This window comes from Lepisma saccharinum, chromosome 4, assembly GCF_977018435.1.
Source record: "Lepisma saccharinum chromosome 4, izLepSacc3.1, whole genome shotgun sequence".
Classification (NCBI taxonomy): Eukaryota; Metazoa; Arthropoda; class Insecta; order Zygentoma; family Lepismatidae; genus Lepisma; species Lepisma saccharinum.
Window position 1 is genome coordinate 110,365,590 of NC_139232.1, and position 24,876 is coordinate 110,390,465.

General features: G+C 37.0%; 1 protein-coding gene across 1 annotated transcript in view; it reads right to left on the reverse strand.

Annotated features, from left to right (window-relative positions):
- The window catches only part of LOC145987055 (ATP-dependent translocase ABCB1-like), a 96,804-nt gene that overhangs the window by 37,806 nt on the left and 34,122 nt on the right, over window positions 1–24,876 (reverse strand). Inside the window, exons 2-4 of the mRNA XM_083121512.1 lie at window positions 23,646–23,790; window positions 5,332–5,532; window positions 3,782–3,988 (exon numbers count right to left, since the gene is read on the reverse strand). Of these exons, the coding sequence (XP_082977638.1) occupies window positions 3,782–3,988; window positions 5,332–5,532; window positions 23,646–23,790 (553 nt within the window). The remainder of the gene's footprint in view (window positions 1–3,781; window positions 3,989–5,331; window positions 5,533–23,645; window positions 23,791–24,876) is intronic.

Consider the following 24,876-nt stretch of genomic DNA (forward strand, 5'->3'; position numbering starts at 1 on the left):
TTATGTTCAACTTGCCTTGCCATGCCACAGATGAAGACACAAACACAGCATGAACAAAACAGAACTTTACATCATACATTTCAACCTTCTATCAGAGTAATTGCCTGGAAAGGAATTTGTAGGCAGTAGGAATTGGAAAGAGTTTCACTTAGATGATTGCAATTGCATTGGTAGGTTTACCTGTCTGCTACCTACCAATCACCACCCTCCAACACTGCCAGGTGATAGAAATGAGAACAACTGTTAGAAGAGCAGAAAACTTGTGCCAAGAAACACCCACCAGCGCTGTCAGATACAAAAAATTGCGACTACATGGATACAAACAAAACAGTGGTGTGCTAACATCTCCGTTTCAGATGTTGCAAACTTTGTTAATAAGGGGAAATTAATGGGAAAACCAACGAAATTCGCACCATGGAAATATGGAACAAAATTACAAATACAAAACTAAAACCATGTTTACCATGTCCAACATGAAACCTAGCTACGCTCCTGACAGTGGCAATTTTGAAAACATGTTTAACAGGTTGACTGCCACAATGAAATCAGGTGTTGACTCACCCTTGCCACAATGTTTTTTTTTGTTTTATTTTGTTGAAAATAATCTAAGAAACAAATAAATTATAATGTAACTTTATTACTAATTATAATTACATCATAATTGGCGAGTATCAATTTTGATATTCGTGGCAACCGAGATAAAATTTTTACTGTATTGCCATGAGTATCAAAATTGATACTCACAAAAATTGGGTATGATGAAAACTGTTTACACATTTAGTACAATTTAGATATTTCAGGAGAATGATTTTTACATAAAAAATGCGATTTCACAAATAAACAATCACTTTTTTCAAGAATCTGTAACAAAAATTAGATTTGTTTTTGCTTATATAATTATAATGATACTCAGTTCCAAATGCTGGTTGAAATTACAAAGAATTCCCAACAGATAATTGTTATGTAAACAAAAAAAAATGTTGTCTTCAGTTAGCATAAAAATATTACTTTTGTTTCACTTTATGTAACTCAAAGAAGCACTCTGCACAAAGAAAAATGTTGCAAATGTTACATTTTTTGCTCACTTGCTTGCACTTTTTCTGAGCTTCTTTCCTTCCAGAAGCAGCAACCAACTTCTTGTAGCAATTATTGCATTTACTGCGTTTTGGTGCTAAGGAAATAAGATTGTGCTGCTTCTGTTGCGTCTGGGATGCAGAAGGCACAATTGTGTGTTTCTTGATAAGTTCCATCACAATACATTGTTTGAAGAAAGATATTTCCATCTTCCTTCCAGTCACCCTCTTGAACAAAGAAAGTGAGTTGGTTACACTTGTTCCCATTATTATATCAAAGGCTACTTTTCTATACCATTTAAGGCTTCTTCGTAATGCACTTGAATATGAATTCATTTCATCGGCCAGGTCAATCAAAGCTTTGCCTTTATTGTAATCAGCTACAGCAGCTGGCTTCAAAACTGGTCCTCTTCTTTGCTGCACTTCGTATACTTCATCCCCGTGCTTTGTAGTAATCATCAGGACGTCTCTTCTGTCTTTCCATTTGAGAACAGATACCTTCGTTGAACTTCTCAGAGCAATAACCTCACCTTTTTGTAACTTTTTAGTTGTCACTGCTCTTGGTACATACTTCCGATTGGAACGCATAGTTCCCACCAAATGAGTATTTTTTTGTAAAAGTTCATGTGCCAGTGCAATTGAAGTGTACCAATTGTCCGCATACAGAGTTCTACCTAAATGTAGATATGGTTCGGCTAGCTCAAGTACAACTTTACATGATACAGCCATTCCAGGTTTGGCTTCTTTTCCCGCACAAATTTTGTATGCAATAGTATAAGAATCTGCACAACATAATTTGAAAATTTTGATACCATACCTGTGCCTCTTGTTTTTTATATACTGGCGGAACACAATACGACCTAAGAAAGACACAATAGACTCATCAATGCACATAAATTCTTCAGGTATAACACATTGAGTAAATTTTTGTAGTAGTGTTTGTATGAGCCCTTCAATTTTGTGCAATCTGCTCCCAGGCTGTGAAGTTGCATTATCTGCACAATGAAACATTTGTAAAAAAGCCTCAAATATATTTCTTGACATTATTTTTGGTACATTGTTATCAAACAGAAATGAATTGTTTCCAATATGAAGCGATACTAGGCATCTGCACAAGTCCCATCCACATAACTAAACCTAAAAAGTTTCTCATTTCTTCTCGATCTGTGTCGATCCATTTAGTCAAGCGAGAATGTATTGGCAAATTGTTAGAACTTGAAATTTTTTGCCTTGCATATTTGTTAGTTTCAACAACTAGCAAATCAATCAGATCATTGTCCAAAAATAAACCATAGAAAACTGCTGGAGTTCCGTCAATGAGAATTTCAAAGAGATCTGGATTAACCCCAACAGAGTCATTGTTGGGATTGTAAAGAAACCGTGCAGCACTAACCTGGTCTACTGGATGCCAAGTCAAAATATAGCCGTGACTAGGGTTACCATTATCATCTGATTCAGTATCAGAGTTATAAATGTTTACTGGAGGTTGCAACACTGCTCCTGTAGTGCAAGGACTATTGGCGCTATTATCACTACTGTCTTCGCTTACACTTGTAGCTACATATGTTGGGTCCAAATCGGAATCATCACCACACTCTATTACGTCGTTAATTATGTGTGTCGCTGGAAAATCCTTCAATGTCACTTTCTTCATCTAACATTTGCCTAAGTTTTTCTGCTTCTTTGTCTTCCATTTTTCAGCACTTCATTTACAGTAATCCTACACAAAAAGGAACCTCCAAGAAACTACCAACGAAGTCAATCTGTGCTTTCCACAGTAAAGAGAACGCAGCAGTGGTGCCAAGCCATTACGCTTCTGAGAGCAATGATACAAGTGTATTTTTGTGTCGAAAATTCTGCTCCTTAATGTTAAACTAATGAGAAAGTAATGTAATATAAATTTATATATATATCTTAGTGTAGAATTGTAATACTGCAGTGCACCAACAATCGTTTAAAAGCTTGAAATTTGTAGAACTGTTTAACGTGAATAAACACCGAAAACTGAGTATCAGAAATGATTGTCAGTGGCAAATAAACATCAATGTGTGAGTATCACCTTTGATACTCGTGGCAAAATTGGCAAAGCAAGTGAGTATCTATTTTGATACTCATGGCAGTCAACATGTTAAACCATCAATTTCAACATTCCATATTGCCCTAAGAATATTGTGCACAAAGCTCACTTTTGAGACCAGATCAATCTGATAATTCTGTGTAATCTGTTATCACCCTTGAGCCATAGCCATAATGGTCTAGTCGGTAAGGTGTCTGACTGCCACAAGGGGCACTCAGGTTCAATTCCAAGGATATGTGATCTAGGGTCAAACTTTTTAATGGCTTGTTCCTAGATAAAGTACCTTTGGGGTTCACCCACTCTCATGTGAATGGGTGCTGGAGGAAACCCTCAGCAGTAAAGGTGCTGGAGTGTAGTGCTGATCACAACACATCCTATAATGACCAAGATCAAGAATGTGTAGGGACCAACCTCCACATCTCTCGTATGTATTCATATAATAGTGCAAATTATATTTTTTTTTTCCATCTTTCTGTATATGTCAGGCTATGCAACTTTTCAATTGCACTGTACAACACATTATATTCTTGAAACATTATGAACCATTCCTAACTCTTCCACACAATGTGTGGTAGAACTAGCATTGGCTGAACTTTAATCAAAGAAAGAACAAGCAATTCCTAATACATACTGCAGGTAGGGATGACACAAAACTGTGGATGTTCGCCATTCTTGAAGCCTCCACTATCTCATCCATTGCTATATTTCTACTATTATCACCATATGCGATGTTCTCTGCAATTGTTCGGTTAAATAACACTGGATCTTGTGATACAAAACCCAGTTGCGAACGTAGATAATGAATATTTAAATTCTTCACATCGATGGCATCTAATATCTACAAAGAAGAAAAAATTAAATACTGTTAATACATACTTCTAAACCTACTTTGGAGTCACTCTTGAGCAGTCATATTGCAATTTTACAGTGAATATGTAAGAAATTTCTATTCATAGGTCACAAATCAATGTACCATGCATATTGTATTGAAATGAATATAATCAAATAAAAACTATTTTTCAATTCATCAAATTGATTATCAGAATGCATAGAATTAATAGTATACAGGAGTTACACATTGTAGCACTACACACTGCTTCATACATTGATTGGTGTCATTCCAAGGGAGTTCTTTCTATGACTTGCATTGATTTAGAGAAGAGCCTAAAGCAAAACCATAAGTGACACACTGTATGATAAATTCTTTTGAAAAGACAGTGTGGTCAATAAAAGTTTGCTCCAAATGTCAGAATTTAAATTCGTCATCTGTCGTCCAAATAAAGGAAACGTCTTTCTTTTGTTTATCTAAAAGAAGCAATCAAAGTCGAGTAATAGGGTATAAATTTCCCATATCCCAGTAATCCAAGATTTCATGGTCCCCATGGGGTGTTTCAGGGGCAATAACAGCATCCACTCTCTTGGAATCTAACAACTATTGTCCCTGTTGAATTATATACCCAAGATATGATGAGAGATCCATTCACTTTTTAATGGGTTAATGATAAGTTCTGCATCACAAAAGGCTTCAAGGAAAAACTGTCAATGTTTTAGGTGTGACTCCTTATCCAGCAAATAGATGAGTGCATCATCTGCATAATTAACTAAAAATGTGTACTTGAATCTGGCCAAAATTTTGCCTAAAGCTCTACCCAGCAGCTGGGTTCCTAACTTTTTTCTGAAGGGAACCCTTGTATATCTATAGCAGGGATCGTAAAACTCTCAATGGTAAGCTATTGGTAACTTGTGCATTGCTTGCTGCAAACTGCATGTGCTGACAGCGATCTTGTTGTGTGGGAAACATTTTTGGAATATCATATCCAACAACAGCAGTGAGCAGACCATTAATTTTTCCAAGAAGCAAAAATAGAAATAGAATAATTCAATCTCACATACAGCTACTACAGCCCTAAGATATCTGTGCCATCGAAAAAATGTGAATTACAGGGTTCCAATCATTTAAACATTGGCACTAGCAATACTGCTTCCAAGCCCGAGTTAAAAATATACTGATATGGCACTGATCAGTTAAATGCTGACACTGATAATTATCCCAATAAAAATAACACATTTTTAGACAAAGCTGAGAAAAAGACCCTTATATGTCATTGAAGTCTGTCTGCCCATGTCAGTAATTTAATTATTCACTGCATTTGGAGACAATGTTAAATAAAAATAACTTACCACGTTTCCCTCTGTTGGATCAAAGAACCTTTCCACCAGATTGAGTATTGTGGTCTTGCCACTCCCATTAGGGCCAATGACAACAATAGATTGACCTTTCCATTCAATGGTGAAATTTATGTCCTGAAGAACCTTGGCATCTGGTCTTTGGGAGTAAGCGAAAGATACATCTCTGAACCTGACACATCCATTACACCTTGCCTGTAATGAAAAAATGTGTTCGTTCATATCAAGAACACTATGGTCTAAATGCACAGAGATTACTTATTAACAACAAAAAAAAAAGAGATACTATTATTCATTCAATTTTAACAGTTCCAATGTAGTAAAATGTTATAACATTTTCCTACATTTTAAATTTTTTCAACTTCGTACCCTAAAAAATTTAAAAGTGAGGTTACACTGTATTTATCACAGTCACCTATGATTCACAGTGGGTTTTGTGGATATATCTGTCCAGGCCTGTAGAGAGATAGGCTAGGGGCACTCAAGCCTAGGGTGGACTGAGAGAGTACTGTTATTTTCTTAACATTTATTATTCTATTGATTTCACTTGATTTTGTTGGTTTGGTTAGTCTGTCATTAGAAATAAACAACTGCTAAATAGATTACAACTGATTTTGTACATGTGGTCATCAGATTGGTCATCTTGTTCGATGCATGCAAATGATATTATCAGGGCTGCTGTTAGGAAGCACGAGGCCCTGTGCGAACTATAGCCGTGAGGCCATTATATTTTGAAAAATGAAAGTGTATACACCTTCAATTCCTGGTAAAATTCTACACTAAAACCAACGTGGTTATTAATATTGCAAAATTATTACCCCCACCTTCAACACAAAGATTTCCCTTGAGCCACCAACGAAATTTGGCAGCATGTTGAGGACATGAAGACAAATAACTTTTTGCTACTTCAGGACCTGTTTCGGCTTTCTATGAGCCCTCGAAACAACACATTTTGTCCTGTATGTATGTAGCCATGCACTACAGATTCATTGTTGCGAACATACATAAGAGCGGTCGAGCATCTGCCTGCCACGCGAGAGACCCGGTTTCGATTCCCGAGGTTGGTGATCTAAGGTTGGAATTTTTCTGGCCTTGTCCCCGCATAAAGCCGATCTGGGGCTCCACCCAGCCTGAAATAAATGGGCACCTGGGGGCTCACCTGGGACAACCCCGGGGGTAAAGGCAGCCTGAGCATTGTGCTGATCACATCACCTCCAAAATGGCTGAGATCAGAATGTGTAAGAGCCTACCCCCACATCTACTAAATGTGCCTTCATGACACGGTGCTATATGCACGGGGAACTTTACCTTCACTAACATAGATACATTAATACTCTATGCAAGGGGGATTGTGCTGGCAGAAAGACATTTCTGATTTTAACTTTTGCTCAATTCACGTACTGTTGCTTATTGTTCTTTAGTGACTCGCTAAGTTATATTAATATCCTAAGGGCAACCCTTTTCTATCTATCTGTAGCATACTAAAGATTTCGTAGTTTTCCGGTAAAAAAATGTGATTCGTGACTGCAAATAAATATGATAAAAATGCTGATTTTTGAGGAGTCATAAAGTTGAAAGGAAACCTCAACTTTACATCAACAAAACGTTATCAAGAAAAGTTGTTCACATTGATGTCCTTTTCATACTGTGAAAGGTTGTCGGTGGCTCGCAGCAACAGCCTATGTACTATCTGTCCAGAAAGTAAATGCTCGGTGGATGTGGCCAAAGCTGGAACTAACGTTGGAATGAGAAATTATTTGCAATGTGTGACAATGCCACTTTGCATTTACGATACAAGAGATTTGTCACATTAGAGTAGACAGGAGACAATAAGTTACCACAGAAGTCTAGTTCCAGACCTCAAGTCTATTCCCGCTTGTAAAAATAAACTAGTGTAAAACAGCAGGTATGTTAACAAAGTTTGCAAGATTGCTGACGACTCTTAAGACAAAATTTAAACTTGGATTGATCGAGTAAAAGTAGGAAAGTGGTAAAGAGCTGGCCCAGTTGTCTGAAGATCGCAGGTTCAAACCTTTTGTAGAACAGACTTTTTTATTTAGTAGAATTATTGCTTTTGGACATTTATGAGAGGGTGGATATATGAAAATTCTTCTTCTGATAAATCTTATTACTCGTCAGCACCACTTAGGATGTTTTTTCCATGTAGCTTCTCCAATACTAAATTACTTCCTGCAGGAAGCAATAGGGTAAACAAAGAGGTATTGGTGAAAATCTAAACCCTTTGTAGCCCAACTGTGAGGTAAAATATGAGTTGAATGTTTTAAAAAAATAGAAGCCTTTACAATCCATATACGTCGTTTACAAATTCCTCCTGCAAATCAACCAAGGATGACATCATAATGCTGAGAGAACCTTCACGTTGACTTATGAATTGGGGTCTCAGGCAGAGAACACGATGCTTGCCAATCGTAGAACTGCGCAGCTCAGCTCGCAGTCTTCTGTAGGTAGACTGTTGAATCATAAACGACATGGGCTATCCTGTCTGTGACCGAACTCTAAATTCTCTCGTTTTCAATATTTAGAGTTAACAAGAAAGCATAATGTTTCGTAGTTTCGAAAAACACCAATGTAATTGTAATATTCTGTTTGAAATACTTTCTATGAATAGCAGATAAAATAGTGCAATATGGTTGGTTCAACATATGGGTAGGAGCATATAAGCAATACATCAAGAAGGAGGGTGTGGTCCAGTCACTATGATACCTGCTTGCCACATGAAGGGTCCCCAGTTCGATTCTCCCCAACAACACTTTTTCTTAAACAATAGAATGCTAATTAATGTAAGTCTGAGAAATATTTATTGCTTATTTGATGACAAATGTTTTTACTTTTTAATACAAATAGTTTTGAAAGTTTTGAATACAAAACTACTTTAAAAAAATTGAAACCATAAAATGAGATAATGTAATAATAAAAGCAATAAGCAGTGTATTATTTAAAACTAGTGTTTGCATGGAATTTATGGAACTATATTATTTGATTAGTGCATCATTGGTTTACTAATGTACGTAGCTATGCTATTAAATCTTGCCTCTAAATCAATACACAGACGCAAACGTTAATGTTGGAATTGTTAGTAACCCTGTGTCAAGGTTTCATTTCATAAAGTGATGTTTGGGTAATGGATAATAAACCTTTTCCTGCTCCCACAAAAATAAGCAATAATTAGGCTGGAGAGTTCAATGAACTAACCGATCTCTAACTTCGGTAACGATCAGGCTGGAAAGTTCATACGAACTAACCGATCACTGATACAGTTCAGTTTTGTTTCACTTCAGATCATAAAGTGATGTTTCTTGCAGTTTGCCATTTATATTCCTTCAGTGTCTATTAAAATATTGAATGGTTTATGTTGTTTATACCTTGAAAAATTGTGTTGTTTTAGGAGTTGTATACATTATACATACAGTGAGCGATGAAGATATCGACTTTGTATCACTGCACTCACCAGTCTCTAACTACATACAAACGTTCTTTAAGAACTGAGATAAATGCATCACCTCACCCCTACCGTCCCTCTTCACACAACCATATCCCTTGCTTTCAAAATTACTCCTCTCACCACCACAAGGAGGTTTCGTTTGTGGAAACAAATGATTGAACTATGTAGGTGACATCATATCGTCATATCGTGGAGGCTACGCGTTGAGGTCATACCAATGGTCTAGGGTTTGCTTCTCATAAAAAGCAGAACTTTTCTTTACAGTGCAGTGCCAAATAGTGTATACCTAGGATGGAATTAATTACACATTTTGGCACGACTTATTTTTAATAAAAATGTAATTGTTTTGAGAGTAACTACTTGATATTAATCCTCTTCCAAAATGTGGAAAGGCATGTGAACGAGAATACAGTTCTTGCTTTGTGTATCACATAAGATCAAGAAACAGTGGAACGTTAATGTGGAAATTCTTAGCAACCACGTCAAAAATTCGAGCTGTTATTGAAAAAAATATTGGTTGATTTATGAATAAAAATTCGATTATAAACACAAAAAATATAGTAGCTAAGAACATATTAGGTTATGTAAGTCAACCGAAGTAGTCCAGATCTTAAGATTATAATTATGTTGTATAATCTGTAGCTAAATATAAGAATAGTCCTCCTCCTGGACCATGCAGTCTAAAGCTTTGGGCTCCGACTGCGAAATGGCATGGGTTTGAGTCTGCCTGGGTTCTCTGCCTGTTTATAGGACCGGTGGCAACCCACCATTTTGAGGAAATTTGAGAGCTATGAGTGAACAGCGTAACCGAGTCTCGGAAATCTTCTACCCCGGCTGGAAGTTCGATGTGTTGAACCCACGTAACCCTATTACCGGTTGAAGAACTCCACACCTCTAGGTAGGATTGTGGGAGGGAAACTGGCAACCGGGAGATAGGCCCAGGCCCTTTTGAGGGCTGTTGAGCCATGGGTTATTTAAATATAAGAATAGCAAAAATAATGTTCTGAAGACTACCTTCAGCACATTGTATTTTGGCCGATCAGTATTGTCTCGATTTACATTTGTAGTATCCATGTGCTGTGCAAAAGTATAAACGTCTGACTCATCCGCATTCTAGGATTCCAGAATAATATCTCTTTAGATACAGATTAAATTAAACAAAAATTTTAGGTGACAATGCAAACTTGTGTCACCCAACTCGAAATAATTTTTTATTAAAAATGTAGAAGCATGTAATTTACGAGGAGGTACCAAAAAAAAAAAAAAACGGAATCATAATGTTGCACGGATTACCGATGTAGTTACGGCTTGTGCCGCTAGGTGTCATTAGTATGGGATATCTTGCATCAATCTGCAAGTTGGCATTATTCTGTGCCGAGCAATTCGTTCGTAGTGTTGCATTGTTTGTGGTGTTGCGGCAAGAGTCTGGCGATTTTTGAGTGATTGTTGAGATGGCGAACCACAAGGAGCAAAGGATCTGTGTTAAATTTTGTTTCTTGCTGGGAAAAACGGTTGCCGAGACCGTTCTTATGCTTCGCCAAGCTTTTAATAAAGCTGCTTTGGGGAAGACACAAGTCTACGAGTGGTTTTCCTGCAGGGTGGCTACAAACAAGCAAAAATGAAATTCCCTGACTTTTCCAGGTTTTCCAGGACAAAATTTACATTTTTCCCTGACAATTACAAACTGAACTAAATCGATGTTTTTGTAAATTGAAATAATAAACTCATGCAGATCCAGGCATGGATTTGTTAAACACCAATATTATCTTCTATGAAATTGACTTAATTCCTCTATTCTCTATGATTTGAATTCAAACTGCAAAATAGTGAATTTGGAAAATTATTACAATTCACAAGCTAGGGAAGGATTGATTACGGAATTTTGTCATACACAGTAACTTTAAAATAAAATACTTGATTATTTTTAAAGTTACGACTAAATGATATAAGAGTGAAGAGTGAATGATTAAGAAATACAATTTGTAATTTATCAGTCTCCTTATCCATTCTCGGTATTATATGTTGATATTTCCACTGAAGTTTGGAATCCTCTTCTTGAAAGAACCATGAGTGCGGACTCATTTTTCAATGCATAAAGCTACTTCTCTCTTCTCTGCAAAAGCAAACAACTTAACTCTTTCATATAAGTGAAACAATTGAATCGAACAAAATAAAGTGTCATATTTCCTTACTTTAGCAATGGGGATTTCTGCTTCAGTACAGTATATCCAAGTGAAGTACTGTGAAATAAACAACATGCAGTTATACCTTTAATGCTGACGAAAAGGGTATGTAGGTATTAGAAATATAACGCAAGCAATTTATAGAATTGCATTGTATAAGTACCTGATTTAGCTAACCACACATTAAAACAGGAACACACTAATAATAAAAGCTTCTGAAAGTTCATATACGAGGGGCCTCCTGAAAAAAAAAAACTCCAATGGTGCCTATACGCAACAATAGTGGTCGGCGAGTGATGCACAAACATGCAGACAGGAAGAAGTGGCATGGAGCTGTAATCTGGTACAGTTGTAATGCAGACGTTTTAGGACAGTTCTAGGTTAAAGATTGCAGCTATCATACAGTATCCCACAGACTGCGATGTAACCTACATTGCACGCTCAGAATTTGGCACAGAGCCACCAGCAATTGTGTGAGGTGTGCAGACCGGATGCCGTGAATGATAGTATGGTCAGACAATTCACGGAAGGCCAATCGAATGTGCACAACCCCATACAGCACAACAAAGGCCCTTTGCATCACTTCATGTGAGAGATCTTGGACCACTCCCTGTACAGCCCTGCCCTTTAATGTATCGACTTTCATCTCCTGGTTTAACTGAAGAGGTTTCTGGCAGGGCAAGGATTTGACAGCTACACTGCAGTAGAGATAGTTCCAGTTGTTTGTTTGTCAGACACATATACCATGGGCATACAAAATTTAGTGCCATGCTACGACAAATGCGAGAACAACGGTGGTGATTATGCCGAAAATTAAGTTAGGACTCACTGTTACTAATGCAATAAATTACTACTGATATTATTGTTTTATTTATGCCTAATTGGTAGGGACCTTAATATTTTGTTATTTTTTTAAATTGGTGTATTTTCTTATTTTTTATTTTTTACTATACGGTGTTATTTTTCCCAAAATTCACATTTTCATTTTAGCGCATTTTCTGGCAAATAGCTGAAATTATACCTTCATGGTGTTTTTAAACTACTGTTTCAAATTGTAAGTCACATGGCTTACGCCTCTTCGTGAGAGTTTGATATCTTGAAAGTTATTTTCCATACCCCTTTTTTTAATTTTAAGGTAAGGATTTTAGAGAATGGAATTTTCTCCGTATATACTGAAGGGTGCATAATGACCAGAGTTAGGATTTTTAGGGGAAAATTTCATTGGGAAAAGGGAAGGGAAAAGGTGCTAAAATAAGACCCAAAAAGGGGCAAAAAAGGTGCTGATTGGGGCAAAAAAAAGTGCTGATAATTATACTACTTATTAAAACTTTCCCTCCTATTTTATTAAGCCAAGCTATTCACTCGAAGCTGTGTACACATCACACACATAGGTTGTGTTACAGTTATTCACCAGAGTCGGGGAAAAACACAAAGCATTAAGCCTTTCTAAATTTTTAAAAGTGAGTTTGTTTCTTTTCGGAGATAAAATATCTTTATAGCCCATAAGCTGAAGCTTCTCTCTACATCCACAGAAACAAGTGGGGCAAACTTAGTATTCACTCGGAATGGCAACTCTGTGGAAGTGGCAAATTCCACAACATCCGGATTCTTGTCAAGACTAGCCTCAAGTGTCTCTCTGGCAAAAACCATCTAACAGCACCCTCACAGTAGTAAATATATCCCATTGTTTTTTTTATTTTCGACGCCTTGTTCTTCTAATCTTTTGATGGCTGTCGACAGGTACTTGTAGGAATGTACACAAAATAGTTATTTTTGCAAATCATCTATCTTGTCTGGGAGGAGAAGTTGCTGTGCCTTGGAAATTGCACCTGCGTCAGTTAATCCAGGGAAAGCACAAACTCCTTAATTTTTTCAAAATTTTCACAAAGAAATGCAGCACACTCAATCCATGATCCCCAGCTAGTAATGATGGGGAAATGTGGCAGGGGCAGGCAGGTAGTTTCTCTGTAGGCAAGAATACGACTCGGGGCCTTAAGGAGTATTTCCTTCAGATCAGATATGAAGTCATTTACAATGTTGTATTCATTCCTAATAGATTCAGAAACCCTGTGAAGGGCATGAGCCAATCAGGTTACGTGCTTTAACTTAGGGAACAACGGCTTCAATTGGTTAAATGCCGAAAGCATGTAGGGAGCCTGGTCAGTAACTACAACAACAACTTTTTCGAACTGAATTCCACCGGGCCATAGTTTTTGACAGAAATCCATAAATGACTGCATCACTGTACTGCCATTGGTATCCTTCAACTCATGCATGTTTAGTAACATGGGTTTACCTTCCTCACCTGTCAGATGAAAAACCAAAATGTTCAAAAAATATCTTTGCATTGAGTCTGTCGTCTCATCCAGAATTACACCTATATCGCAATCTGACACTTTCACCTTAATTTTACGAACAGTTTCTTCATACATTAAGGAAAAACTCTCATCGGGCACTGACAACCGTGTGTACTTTTCAAGGAACCCTTTCAAGGCCGGATGGTTCACCTTGTTGAGTGGAAAGAAGCCTGTGTAAAAGGTGCACACAAGTCAACATTAAATTCCTTTAAATTTTGGTTCTTGGAAGAACACTGCTCAAATGCATTGCATAAGAGAGCCTGCCGAGATTTACTTCCTTGCAGATTCTTCTTCTTTCGATGCTTAGAGCTGGAAATATGTTGCTGGATGCAATCTCTCTGGTGTTTTTCATCTAATGTGATTCCCGTATCATAAGCCGTGCATCGAATAACAGTTCCGTCACTTTCTATGAAGTCGTGCTTAAATTCTTGAGACAGACTGAGAAATCGGGATCTGGGCACTTTCGGCATGGTAAAGTACATGCACTAACAGGATCTAACAGAATGAAAAAGCAGGTAAGGAACTTTCATCCACAAACAATATTTGTCCACTGCGCACACATGAAACGTGAAACCCACCACTTCAGAAACACATTGTTGCTTCACTGCTTCCAAGACCAAACTGCGTTTCCTTCTTTCTTCTATCTTAAAAACAAACAAACTGCGATCTGGTGCATATCAGTAGCGGTCTTTCCATTGTCGATTTCAAATAGGCAACAATCAAGCACAGTTTAAATACATTCAATTTCAGTTAACAATGTGAAAACATCTTAAAGAGAAAAGTGTCGCGAAGAAAAAAAAATCAATGATTTGCTGAGGAAATATATTTAACACCAGTAAACGGACACAAAAAGGGGAGGAAAAGCGATTAAGAATATGAAAAAGGGGGGAAATAGATAAATGTCCCGGAAAAGGGAGGGAAGGGGAAAGGTTATCAAAAAAGGGGAAAAAAGGTGCTGGAAAATTAGCTCCATTCTCACGTTGAGGCAACATTTCACACACCGAGTCCTTCCAGAGAGGTCTCACTTTCACTACGAAAAAAAGGTGCGCACCTAAAAATCCTAACTCTGATAATGACCATAAGTGGCGACGCACCAAAAAATTAAAATCAATTAATCTCACGTGACAGATACCGATATATTATAGCACCAAAAATTGGCATTATCTTTTTTGACTTGTTACTGTTACGTTTCCCAAAATTCGCGTTTTTGTTTTAGAAATTTATCTGCCAAACATACCGAAACTTAATACTTCATTGTGCTTTTAAACTATTATTTTAAATTGTAGGTCACATGGTCTACGTATTTTCGTGACAGTTTGATATGTTGGAACAGATTTTTGAGGAAGTAAAAGTAAAGTGCTCCCCTGCACTTTTCCATGAAGGTGTATAGGGGTGTGGAGTTAGGGTCCCACACTTTCTTGATCACGGCTGAAGGTGGGGATGATGTGATCAGCACCACGCTCCTGGCTACCTTTATCCCTCAAAGTTTCCTCAAGGTACCAGCTTTATATGATGCTGGGTGGTCGCCGGAGCAGTTTGAATAGGTGGAAAACATCCCGGTTCTCTGCCGCAGGTGATCGACCCCGGGTCTCGCATAGTAGTCAGACGCCCTAACGACTGAGCTCCATTATTACTGGCTCGACAAATGCCGATGGTGCGCACTTAGCTTGGTAATTCAAAACATATCTTGTGTGACAAATACGAAGATGTGGCTCCCGTATGACGGTAGATATGCACTCGATCTCCTGTTAGAACCCTGCCACTTTGCTCTGTGATGCAAATGGTTTTGATCGTGGGAAATACATGACTTAATGTGTCTGTCGGAATTATTCCATGTTCGTATAACTCTACAATTTACTCTTGAGTAAAATGTTGGAAAACTTGCATGTTCTATGTACACAAGCATGGCCTACAAAAGACAAGAATGTTGGATTTCATGGAATTTTTCGTTTTTTTAGGACATTTCTTTTAAAAAAATCGTTAAAAACGACAACAATTTGCATTTTATGCCAAATTCGCATTATTTCGATATTTCGAATGGGCGAAAAATGTGTCCAAACATCACTGCACATTCCTAAACATAACTTCGCAGCAATTACCATTTTTCATGGTTTTGGCGTTTGCGAAAAATCAATGTCCCTACTAATTGGAAATTACTTTCTGGCCACCCCTCGTATAAATCAGTAGATGGAAAGTGAAAATTTAGCAGGGCTGGCAGAGAAAATTCAATCCTTGAAGAAAGTGATTTGCTTTTATGATTGAATGAATCTAGTAAATATGATATTAAAATATTTACGTATTTATTATTAGTATTTTGTTTCATAATATTGGACATAACCTTACCCTGTGAGAGATTAATGACCATCTCTCACGAGTTTAAACAGACAGGACAGAGAGTGGCGTTGATTTCAATGCAACACTAGTGTTACAGTAAATTTGAGGTTGGGAGCATGCTCTTGCCAATTTTTATAACGTTCACCATTGCAGATTTATGTTTAACTTTTTCGTGATAGTATTCAATATATATCAAGTTTGGTTGAATTCTTCTTGATATCTAAGAATAGTGCAGTCATTGTAAACGTATGTTAACTTGTGCGAAACCAGTAATACATCAGGATGATGAAAGAAGACCTTCATAAGCACTGCTACATTAAATAAGGTGAAGTGAGCCAGAAGAGTAATAAAATTCCAGCAGCATATTTGCAGTCTAAAGCTCTTCTTGTTTATGCATGCGATTTTTGTTGGATATTGCAGTCCATGCAATTTCTGTCGCATGTTGTAGTGAGATACCTTGTCAGGTGGCGATATTCAACAAAAATCATATGTATCAATGGAACCTATTTGTTTCCATGTTCCTTCAGTTTGCCCAACAAAATGCCTTACTACGTGACAAGTCCCCTTACTACTCCCATATGGACAAGAAAAAATTATAATTCAATGCATTTTCCACGTAATATTTAGAGGCTTAACCTTTACTACCCCAATAATACCATATGGTATCATCAGAGTAAGGTCGTACTGGCCTGATGATACCATATGGTATAATTGTACTGATTACGAAATGAATGTGCTTTTTGGAAATTCATACTCTTATGTTTGGGTGGAAACTCTTGACACAGGTCTGGAGCAAGCTTGGGAAATTCATATTGATGACCAACCTCCCCCTTCTCCCCCCCTCCGCAACATATCCATGCCACATTTCCGAACAGAGTTTCACATTTTGGCTCATTATTCAATTTGTATGGCACCCAGGAACATGAAATATGTTTCAATCTCTTTGGAAACGTCCATTCTTTGAAGAGAATACTAAGATTTGCGCCTTCTCCCTAAAATAGCGGGAGAAGAGGGGGCAAACTTCAGATATTTATGTTTTTTCCATTGAAATTCGGTGGTCGCGCCCTCAAACCCCATTCCTCCGTTCGGCAATCTGAATTGTACACAGTTGCATGCTCTGATGTTTTATCTGTAAAACAAAACTTATCCGAAGTAGATTGTTCCCATAGTGGCCGAGTTATAACAATTCTCCTCCAAAAATGCAAATTACGTATTTTTCGTAAAAAAAAAATAAAAAAAATCACATTTTGGCTTATTATTCAACTTCTTGTAGCACCCAAAAACATGAAACATGTTTCATTCTCTTGAGAAATGTCCATTCTTTAAAAAGAATACTAAACTTCGCGCCTTCGTCCCAAGTAGCGGGAGAAGAGGGGGCAAACTCCAGATTTTTATAGTTTTTCATTAAAATTCGGGGGTCGCGCCCCCCAAACCCCCCTTCCTCAGTTCGGCGGTTGCATGCTCTGATGTTTTAGCTGCAAAACAAAACTTTTACCGAAGTAGATTGCTCCCATAGTGCCCGAGTTATAACCATTTTCTGAGCAATATGCAAATTACCTATTTTTTGTAAAAAACAGTGTTTCACATTTTGGCTTATGGCCCCCAAGAACATGAAACATGTTTCATTCTCTTTGGAAACGTCCATTCTTTGAAGAGAATACTAAGGTTTGCGCCTCATCCCCAAAATAGTGGGAGAAGAGGGGGCAAACTTCAGATTTTTATGTTTTTTTCATTGAAATTCGGGGTCGGGCTACCCCAAACCCCCTTCCTCGGTCAGGCGTTGTGCATTGTACACGGTTGTATGCTGTGATGTTCTATCTGAAAAACAAAACTTATCTAAAGTAGATTGCTGCCATAGTGCCCGAGTTATAACAATTTACCTCCAATAATGCAAATTACATATTTTTCGTAAAAAAAATCACATTTTGGCTTATTATTCAACTTCTATGGCACCCAAGAACATGAAACATGTTATGTTCTCTTGAGAAATGTCCATTCTTTGAAAAGAATAATAAAGTTCGCGCCCTCTACCCAAAATAGCAGGGAAAGTAAGGGCTAACTCCATTTTTGTTTTTTTCATTGAAATTCGGGGGTCGTGCCCCAAAACCCTCTTCCTCGGTTCGGCGATCTGAATTGTACACTGTTGCATGCTCTGGTGTTTTATCTGAAAAACAAAACTTATCTGAAGTAGATTGTTCCTATAGTGTCCGAGTCCGAGTTATAACAATTTTCCTCCAAAAATGCAAGTTACATATTTTTCGTAAAAAAAAAATTACATTTTGGCTTATTATTCTACTTGTATGGCACCCAAGAACATGAAACATGTTTCATTCCCTTGAGAAATGTCCATTCCTTGAAAAGAATACTAAAGTTCGCGCCTTCTTCCCAAAATAGTAGGAGAAGAGGGGGCAAACTTCAGATTTTTGTTTTCTCTATTGAAATTCGGGGGTCGCGCCCCTCAAACCCCCTTCCTCGGTTCGGCGTTCTGAATTGTACACGGTTGCATGCTATGATGTTTTAGCTGCAAAACAAAACTTATCCGAAGTCGATTGCTCCCATAGTGCCCGAGTTATAACAATTTACCTCCAAAAATGCAAATTACATATTTTTCGTCAAAAAAATAATTAATCACATTTTGACTTATTATTCTACTTGTATGGCACCCAAGAACATGAAACATGTTTCATTCTCTTGAGAAATCTCCAATCTTTGAAACTAATTCTAAAGTTTGCGCCTTCTCCCCAAAATAGTGGGAGAAGAGGGGGCAAACTTCAGATTTTTGTTTTCTCTATTGAAATTCGGGGGTCGAGCCCTCCCAACCCCCTTCCTCGGTCCGGCGTTCTGAATTGTACACGGTTGCATGCGCTTATGTTTTAGCTGCAAAACAAAACTTATCTGAAGTAGATTGCTCCCATAGTGCCAGAGTTATAACAATTTTCTCTTCCCGTGCAGAGTTCCATAACGATATCTTTAAATAAAAAAATTTAAAAAGTCAATGAAGACGAAATTCCCTGACATTTCCCTGACTTTTTTTGACACCTCAAATTCCCTGACTTTTCCCGGTTTTCCAGGTTTTCCAGGTCTGTCGCCACCCTGTCCTGGTTCAAAGATGACTACATGTCAACTGAAGACTTGCCAAGGCCTGGCCATCCTTCGACAGGCAGAAATGAAGAAAACATTGGAAAAGTTCGAGATGCCATTAATGAAGATCGTCGAAAGACCATCGAGCAAATTTCTGAAGAAGTGGAGTTGTCCTGGAGTACCTGCCAGTGCATTTTAACTGACGACTTGAAGATGAGATGGGTGTCTGCTAATGTGGTTACTGCACCATGACAATGCCCCAGCTCACACGGCCATGTCAATGTAACAGTTCTTGGCAAAGAACAACAAGGTCCTTATGCCCCATCCCCCGTACTCACCCGATTTAGCACCCTGTGACTTTTTTTTGTTCCTGTGGATGAAGAGGAATGTGAAAGGGAAGCGATTCCATGACGTCAATGAGGTCAAAGATATTACGAGCAAAACCTTGAAGAGTATTGCACCAGAGGAGTTTCGAAACTGTATACAACAGTGGGAAAAATGTTGGGACTATTGCATTAAAGCACATGGGCAATACTTTGAAGGTGACTAGAGTAGACATGCTTACCTGAATGTACCTACAACATGTACATGTACGGTCAAAATAAAACAAGGTGACAAACTTCCAGTTTTTTTTTGGGTACCTCCTCGTATAGTCACAGTAAAAGTAGGTATGATCTGACAGCTCTATGTTTGGTCCGCAAATGTAAAGTATTTGTTACAAAGGAAAAGTCTAAGGTGCTTTTCAAAATTTGCAGGTAAAATCATGGATTACAAATGCATGTGGTATCCACATCTTTGGTTACACAATGAAACAATACTCTGCATGTCAACAATGTTGGACAATAATTTGGTGGAAGTGGAAGCAACAAAACGAAAAGGCTTGAATTTACTGAAACGATTCTCTCATTCTCTTGTAAGTTTTACTTTGGCGCTGTCATACTGAGAGAGGAGGGGGGAGGGCAATCTGTTAACCCAATGTCAGATGAATGGAACTTAGACTTGGGAAAATATGTTAATTCTTGAACAAGAACACATATTTAATCACTTCTCGAAAATTTATTATATTTCAATGTGTAGATCAGTTAAAATAGAAATATATTTTTCCATGTTCCGTAAGATTAAAGATCAGGTGAAGAGTGAGTGAACAGCCATGCCATTCACAAACATCTGATGTGGAGTGATGTGTGTCTTATTGTTGGTGCTTTTGTTTATTTTTCTTCGCTTTTCTGCCACATTTGGTTATTGTGAAAATGAGGATCAATGATGACAATGAAATTGATGAAGGGACCTCACAAAGAACACACATTCCCAGGCTAGGATTCGAACCTATGAAGCACACATAATCTTGTTCCCATGTGTTGTACTCTGCAGTGAAAAATGAAATAATTTGGAATGAAAAATTTATCCCAGAACTTAAGAAGCCAAACGAATATTATTGAAGAACCTACAAAAAAAGTAGGGCTGAGCCGATACCGATGCTGATGTATTGGCATTGGCCAATATCAGTTGTATCAGTATCGGTTGATGAATTCATCATCAATACCGACCGATACTTTTCCGTTTATTGCTCTTTCACGGAGTTCATAAAAATACCACGCGATACTTTCACAGAGTCTAATTATCCTGGAAATTATGCAAAATTTTGCACGAAAAACTATATTTTGTGATTACATAACATCTATTATCATATTCTGATGCAATTCTTGAATATTCTAAAGCAAATTTCTTAGTACATTGATGCTTGTAAGTGGAAATGAATATTTACACACCAATATTGTCAATATTTTAAACAATTTTCAATTATTGCAATTTTCAAGTATTGGTATCGGTATCAGTAAGAGTATCGTCATTGGTATCTGTATCGGCTCAGCTCCACAAAAAAGTGTAGTTTGTTACCAGTTTATCTACCTCCACCTCCCATCACATTTTCTAGCTGTATAGATTTAATTGCGATAGTAAGTAGCTAATGAGCTTATGGAAGCCATGGGGTACAATAAACAGTGAACTCTGGTGTTTCAAAAATCTGAGGGAAAATGCAGTTTGCTTTACAGATACCCACGTATCTGAATGGTTAGCACTTTCCTCTTGTCTTTGTTGCCAGGCAACCTCCTTGGGTCAGTGGTCATGGGCGTAACTTGAGACCTAACTTTGATGAGGCTTGACCGAAAATTTCCATCCCATTAAAAATAGCATTCAGGATAATTTTGCTAAATAACTGCTGTATTTGTTAAATTATAAAGTTATATTAATATACAATCAATTTTTAATTAATGTTTTAAAACCATTAATTATTTATTGGAAAATTAACAAGTCGAATAGAAATTTTAAGCACACAGCAAACTTTTGTTGAACTTAATTAAAACTTAGGAGATAAAAGACCATTCTGCTTTCTGGTTGCAAATATTAGTCCTTGGGGACTTGTTTTAAAGAGGCCCTCCAACCTGGAAATACTTGTTTCGAATGGTACATGTTAGAAATTTTTAATATTGAAGGAGAAGGTCAAATTGCTTCAACAGTGAATAGATGATGATCATGCACATTTGCTGATGCCAGAATTATTTAATATAAGGCAAACTGTCCGCATTTAAGTATTCAATTTAATATTTTAGATATTTAAAGTAATATCTGGTTATTCCCATGGGAATTTACACATACTATTGTTGTCACTATTCCTAAAACTGTAATCAAGGGGCCCAGGTTCGATACCTGGTGGAGGCCCATAGTGATTCGTATCCCACTTTAAACTGTAGGTCCAGTCCCGATTTTCCTATTAGTGCATAAAGTGAGGTTAAAAGAACAACTTAACAAGATAATTTATGCATGACACGCATGGAACTTTTCAGATTCGTTGACTTTCCGCCATCCACTGTGCACGTCCCAACACTTCAGCTGGAGAGAACTATGGATTTGTATGGAAATTCTCACACACATATATCTTCCATGGTTTCATGTGATTACTGGTGGCCATGAACAGCAGGACTCCCTCCATGCTGTAAGGACCATAAAATATTTCCAAAGCCCTGAAAACATGGACAATACCTACTTTATGAATTGCACATTTAACCAACGTAGTTCTCTTTTCTAAATTTCAGAGGCTTTTCTGTAGGATAGTTCATTCTTTGTATTTCTGGCATTTTTTAAAGAAAATGAATGAGAGTTCAACCATTTATCCACGATGACGTCTAAAGTGTACTTGGGGAGGGAAAGGGGTGATTCTGAATTATTTAATTATCATATTTTTTATCCCTGTATCTTCATTAAATAATAATATTTCTCAAGAAAACTGGTCATGTGTTTTGGCCAGAATTTCAGGCCTTTGAAAACTCTGTGCCATGGTGTGCAAAGTATGCAGTATGGTGTGAGGTTGTTTGCATGAATTTAGTTTCATCTTGCACAGTATAGTTAAACTATGTTTTAGCATGTTAAACACGTCATTGTGGCAGCCTGTGAAATTTCTATTAAATTATTTTACAATATGTTTGCAGCAAGTTTTGTCACTCATGTTGAGCAGTTAATAACTCTCATGCATAATGGTTATGTTGTTTGAGAAGAAAACATTAACTGAGTCCAGCAACTGATCATCAATTTCTCCTGTGTAAGCAATCTCTACTCTTAAAATACAAGAGATAAAAATGCAGTAGTTTTCCGCTATCTATGTTGAGAAATTATGTTACCCAGCCATGCAAGAAATGTGGACCTTTAGAAAGGAATTTCTTCAATATTTGGAATCATGTGAGATGTGGCATGGCCCAAGAGTATCTGTGAGGTCTTGAAGCGTATATAGACCATAAAACAATTTCTAAGGTGTTTCTTTCAATTTTAATGCATATTTCGATCTTTATGTGGCATATAAATCCGACCCACCACATATAGCACACAACTATGAGTGAAGCTTCTGGTTTTAAAAGTTTCAGTCTCCTTTCTCGAAGTTATGATGGAGTAAAATTCATTTATAATTTTATACCTATTAATATCGTATGTTTGTAAAATATACAAAACAGCAAGAAGGTAAATCATTTGATGTCCAGTAATGTTGAGTATACAGTGTATTCGTCCTGAGCCTTCAAGGGCAAGTCCTCACATTATCCTGAACTCACGGAGGTTTTCAATAATGTTTTGAACAATTCATTTCAAATTCGGAAAATATTCTCTTAAATGATGATCTTCGCACACATACACAAACTTCTGGGTTGAAACTCATGATCAATGTTCTTGTATTCACACATTCCTGACAACACATTGAGTTCTGAACTATTTTATGTCTCTGACATTTTCTGGGTGAAAAATACCTCTCTTTAACTAAACACCTCATTTTTTTTTGGTGGGGGCAGTTGCCCCCCTTGCCCCCACCAAGTTACGCCTATGGGAATGGCTATCACATCATGCTATGACACCACAGTTTGCGGGGTTGAATGCCAACCTGAGCAAGGGTGTTCTTTGTGTGTGTGTCCCTTCATTAATTTTTTCATATCATCTTCGTGATTAACCAAATGTGCCAAAAAAGTGACACTAAGTAACGAAAATCAAATCAAATCATTGATTGATTGTTTAATTTGGTATATTTTACTTCACTTTTCTGCCACTTTTTGCTAATCGCATAGATGATTGAAGGGACACACACAAAAAATACTCATGGCCGGGCTGGGATTCGAACCTGGGACATCTGGATTAGTTGTCAAATCAAATCTTTTTGATTTTCAAAAGGGGAGAGTTAAGTGTACTTCTTTTAGAAGCCATTCCTCATTTGGTAATCTTTTTTTTTTAGAAATACTGGGCCCTAAATACTGGATGAAATTGACCTCCACCAACCCTCTCTTGGACACAGCACTGATTACCCCAAGTGTTGACATCACCCCCACATCACTGCTTACAACACTAATTGTTACTTACAAGCTTCAACTCTGAATCTAATTCTGGTTTGCAATCAATGAAGGAGAACACATGTTTTGCACTAGACATGGCTTGCTTGTAGTTGGGTGCTATTGCAAGAGCTTGACCTACGGAACTCATTCCATATATCAGCGCCTCACTTGCCCTACAAAGAAATAATAATAATAAAAAATAATGTTATAATACAGCATAGTACTAGTATTAATAAGTCTAGGAAGATTAGAAAGATGTGAAATGAGTCTTTCATTGGCAGAATTAAGGTACTAACTAAAGAAAATATTTTCCTTCAAAAATTATACACATACTGTAGAACAGTGGTTCTCAGCCGTTTCAAACATGCAGAAGGCAACTAGAAGAAAGAAAATAGAAAGTCATAATATGGTATCAAAGAAAATGCTCTTACAACTGCATGCAAGCCGGACCCTACCAAAAGACTTACCCAGTACTAAAATTAAGTAATCATATCAGAATATAAATGTTTAGCATTTGTTATATAATCAATGGTCATTAATTTCCACTGAACTTGGAAGGCAAGGAATTTGGATCAAATGGCTTTCAAGGACAGTTATAAAGATTATCATTATGCACACTACTACTTATGATAAAATCCATAAAATATTAAGCAGGAACTTTACTTTTTGACAATTGAGTCTAACATCTTTTTTGTTATTCAATAAATATTCAATTCTTCAACTATTTGACATTAATATCCTTGCCACGGCAGTTGTTTTTGTACAAATTTTGGTCATATTAACTACATGTATATATTTTCTTTTACCATGTTTTTACCTATTCACATAACAATAACACTATGTTAATTAATTTATGCATTTAATTAATATTATTTTAATTCAATATAATTATTCTAATTGTGTTGTTGTTGTTGTTATAGTTATTATTATTATTATTATTATTATTATTATTATTATTATTATTGAAACACTTGGTGAAACCCCCTTTCCTGAAATGTATTTCTAGATAATTGACTGACTGCATGGTAACTATTTGTAAGAAAAAAGTGTTTCAATTACTGATCTCAATTTGATGAGTGCACTTGTTTCTTCATCCATATTTACATTTCTTAGTTGGGAATTTTACTACTTTGAGCAGCACTTTGTTCCTCCTTCCCAGTTCATGTATCACTCACTCATTCCTTTACAGTGGAGTCATGAGTTTTCTTGTCTTCTGGCATTGAAGGGCCTAGCACTGGCTCTGAAACATCTTCTGTGGA